At 66.6% G+C, this 2,720-nt stretch overlaps 1 protein-coding gene across 1 annotated transcript; it reads right to left on the bottom strand.

Moving 5' to 3' along the window:
- Window positions 1–371: 371 nt before the first annotated feature.
- CEBPB (CCAAT enhancer binding protein beta) lies at window positions 372–2,481 on the bottom strand. Its single transcript, XM_045529258.1, has one exon. It carries the CDS (start codon window positions 2,017–2,019, stop codon window positions 973–975), a length of 1,047 nt encoding a protein of 348 aa, XP_045385214.1. The 5' UTR covers window positions 2,020–2,481; the 3' UTR covers window positions 372–972.
- Window positions 2,482–2,720: the final 239 nt, after the last annotated feature.

Below are 2,720 nucleotides of genomic sequence, written 5' to 3'. Positions count from 1 at the left end.
CCCAGCCCCTCCAAACTCAAGCCTGACACTGGGAACTGGCCAGAGGTCCTGGATTCCCTTCCCAAGCAGAGCTCCCAGCCACCCATCATCAGCACCCAGGGGTGCTGAGTCACCCTGAAAGCCTGACCCAGCACTCTTCTCCCCCTTACTCGCAGGGCCAGCACCCCATCTCCAAGCAGACCCTGGGGGTGGGGGGAATGGCAGAGGAGGAAAACCAGCTGCAACACCCCCATCCAACCACCAAAAACTCCAAAAATAATAGCAGTGCCCCCACACTCAACAACCCCCTACACACCAGAAACGCAAAAACAAAACCCTATAAATCCAAAATAAAGGAAAAAAACAAAAGCCAACTACTGCCCCCAAAAGGCTTTTTAACCATTCTCAAAAAAAAAAAGTTTATTAAAAGTGTTCTTTACTTAATGCTTGAAACGGAAAAGATTCCCAAAATATACAGACGCCTCTTTACTCATAGAAATAGATTTTTTTATAATACAAAAAAAAAAAAGACCAAAAAAAAAAAAAAAAAACATCAACAGCAACAACCCCGTAGGAACATCTTTAAGCGATTACTCAGGGCCCGGCTGACAGTTACACGTGGGTTGCGTCAGTCCCGTGTACACACGCGTTCAGCCATGTTCAAACCGATTGCATCAACTTCGAAACCGGCCCGCCCGCCGGCGCCCGGAGAGGGGGCAGAGGAGAGGCGGAGAGTTTATCATTCATCTGTACACATAGACGTTTCTTCTTTAAATAACACCACGGGCGGGCGCCCCATCTGCAAGTGCGGCTGGTGTGGACAAAAATATAGATATATATATAATAAAATATTAAAATTACCGACGGGCTCCCCGCGCTGCCAAGTGCCCCAGTGCCAAAGTTTTGCCGGCGCCACCGGGGCGGGGGCGGGCGCTCCCCGGAGTCCCGGCAGCGCAGAGGCCGGCGGGCAGGGGGCCGCGCGCGGGGGCCGCGCTAGCAGTGGCCGGAGGAGGCGAGCAGGGGCTCGGGCAGCTGCTTGAACAAGTTCCGCAGGGTGCTGAGCTCGCGCGACAGCTGCTCCACCTTCTTCTGCAGCCGCTCGTTCTCGGCCGTGAGCTCCAGGACCTTGTGCTGCGTCTCCAGGTTGCGCATCTTGGCCTTGTCGCGGCTCTTGCGCACGGCGATGTTGTTGCGCTCGCGCCGGATCTTGTACTCGTCGCTGTGCTTGTCCACGGTCTTCTTGGCCTTGCTCTTGACCTGCGAGGGCGCCGGCGCGGCCCCCGCGTAGCAGGCGGCCGGGGGCGCCTTGGCGTCGGCGGGGCTCGGCGTGCCGGGCGGGCTGGACGACGAGGACGTGGAGAGGCTCCCGCTGCTGCCGCTCGGCACCGCCTGGTAGCCGAGGTAGGCGCGCAGCGCGTACGGGAAGCTGGCCGCCATGCCTGCGGCGCCGCCGCCCGGCGCTCCGGCCTCCTCCTTCCGCTTGCAGTCCGCGGGCTCGAAGCCCGGCTCCGCCTTGAGCTCGGCGGGCGGCGGCGGCGGCGGGGGCGGCGGGTGCAGGGGCGCGAAGCAGCCGGGGTGCAGCGCGCCCTTGGCGGCCCCCAGGCGCCCCAGGCTCACGTAGCCGTACTCGGCCGCCTTCTTGCAGTTCTTGCCCCCGTAGTCGTCGGAGAAGAGGTCGGAGAGGAAGTCGTGGTGCTGCCCGGAGGAGGCGGGCGCGGGGGCGGGCGCGGGCGGAGCCGCCTCGAAGGTGTCCGTGGCCGTGGCCGTGGCCGGCGCCGGGGCCTGCGGCGCGCCCAGCGGCTCCAGGTACGGGCTGAAGTCGATGGCGCGCTCGTGGTCGCCGATGCTACCCAGCTCGCCGGCGGGGGGGCGCGGCCCGGGTCTGGCCGCGGGGGGCGCCGCGGGGGCCGCCTTGCCGCCGTACGCAGCAGCCAAGCAGTCCGCCTCGTAGTAGAAGTTAGCCACTTCCATGGATTTAAAGGCAGGCGGCGGCGGCGGCAGGGGGAGACATGCTGGGTCCCAGGCCACCAGGCGTTGCATGAACGCGGGTGCCCGGGGAGGGGGCCTGGGGCTGCCCGCTCCGGCCGGCCCGCAGGTGGCGCGGCCTCCCTGCTCCGAGCTGTTGCCGCTGTGTCGCTGCCGCTGCCGCTGCCGGGGTGGCCGCTATCAGTGCGGGGGCTGGCGGCTGGACCCCTCGGGTGGGTCCCCTTCCCGGTCCCGTGCGCGGCTCTGACTCGCTAAAGTTTCTCCGGAGCCCGGTTATTTATAAGGCGACCCATGGCAACGGCTGCGTCACGCCTGGGGCCGCCCCGGCCCCTCCCGCCGCTGCCGGGACGCGGAGGACACGACTGCGGCCGCCCGAGACCCCCGGGAGGGCGGCCGCAGGGTGCAGCCTCGGCACCCAGGGCCAGGAGCGCGTCATGGGCTGGCGGAGGTCTCCCGGCTGCGGGGGGCGCCCTGACGCCCCCTACCCACCCCCGCCCGGCGGCCCCGGGATTGGGAGCGAGAAGGGGCGGTGCGACCCCGCCCCCGGCCCGCCCCCTCCGGGCTGGAGGCTGCCCTGGAAGGCGGGGGAATCCGAGGAGGGGGCGAACCTGATCGCGTTCCCCCACCCCAAACACTGCCGGGGCCCGCCCCCTGCTGGAGGAGACGGCGGTTTCAGGACGGCGGAGTCCAGCCCCGACGTCCTGCAGACGCGGCGCTCCCCCGGCGGACCCCGGGGACCCCAGTCCCCAGCTCTG

The sequence above is a fragment of the Lemur catta genome, chromosome 17 (assembly GCF_020740605.2).
Source record: "Lemur catta isolate mLemCat1 chromosome 17, mLemCat1.pri, whole genome shotgun sequence".
Classification (NCBI taxonomy): domain Eukaryota; kingdom Metazoa; phylum Chordata; class Mammalia; order Primates; family Lemuridae; genus Lemur; species Lemur catta.
The sequence above is the reverse complement of the archived record's forward strand: the minus strand, read 5'-3'. Positions and strand labels throughout refer to the sequence as shown.

Excerpts from the sequence above, each read along its gene's own strand:
- CEBPB (XM_045529258.1), bottom strand. The coding sequence starts at position 2,019 with ATGCAACGCCTGGTGGCCTGGGACCCAGCATGTCTCCCCCTGCCGCCG.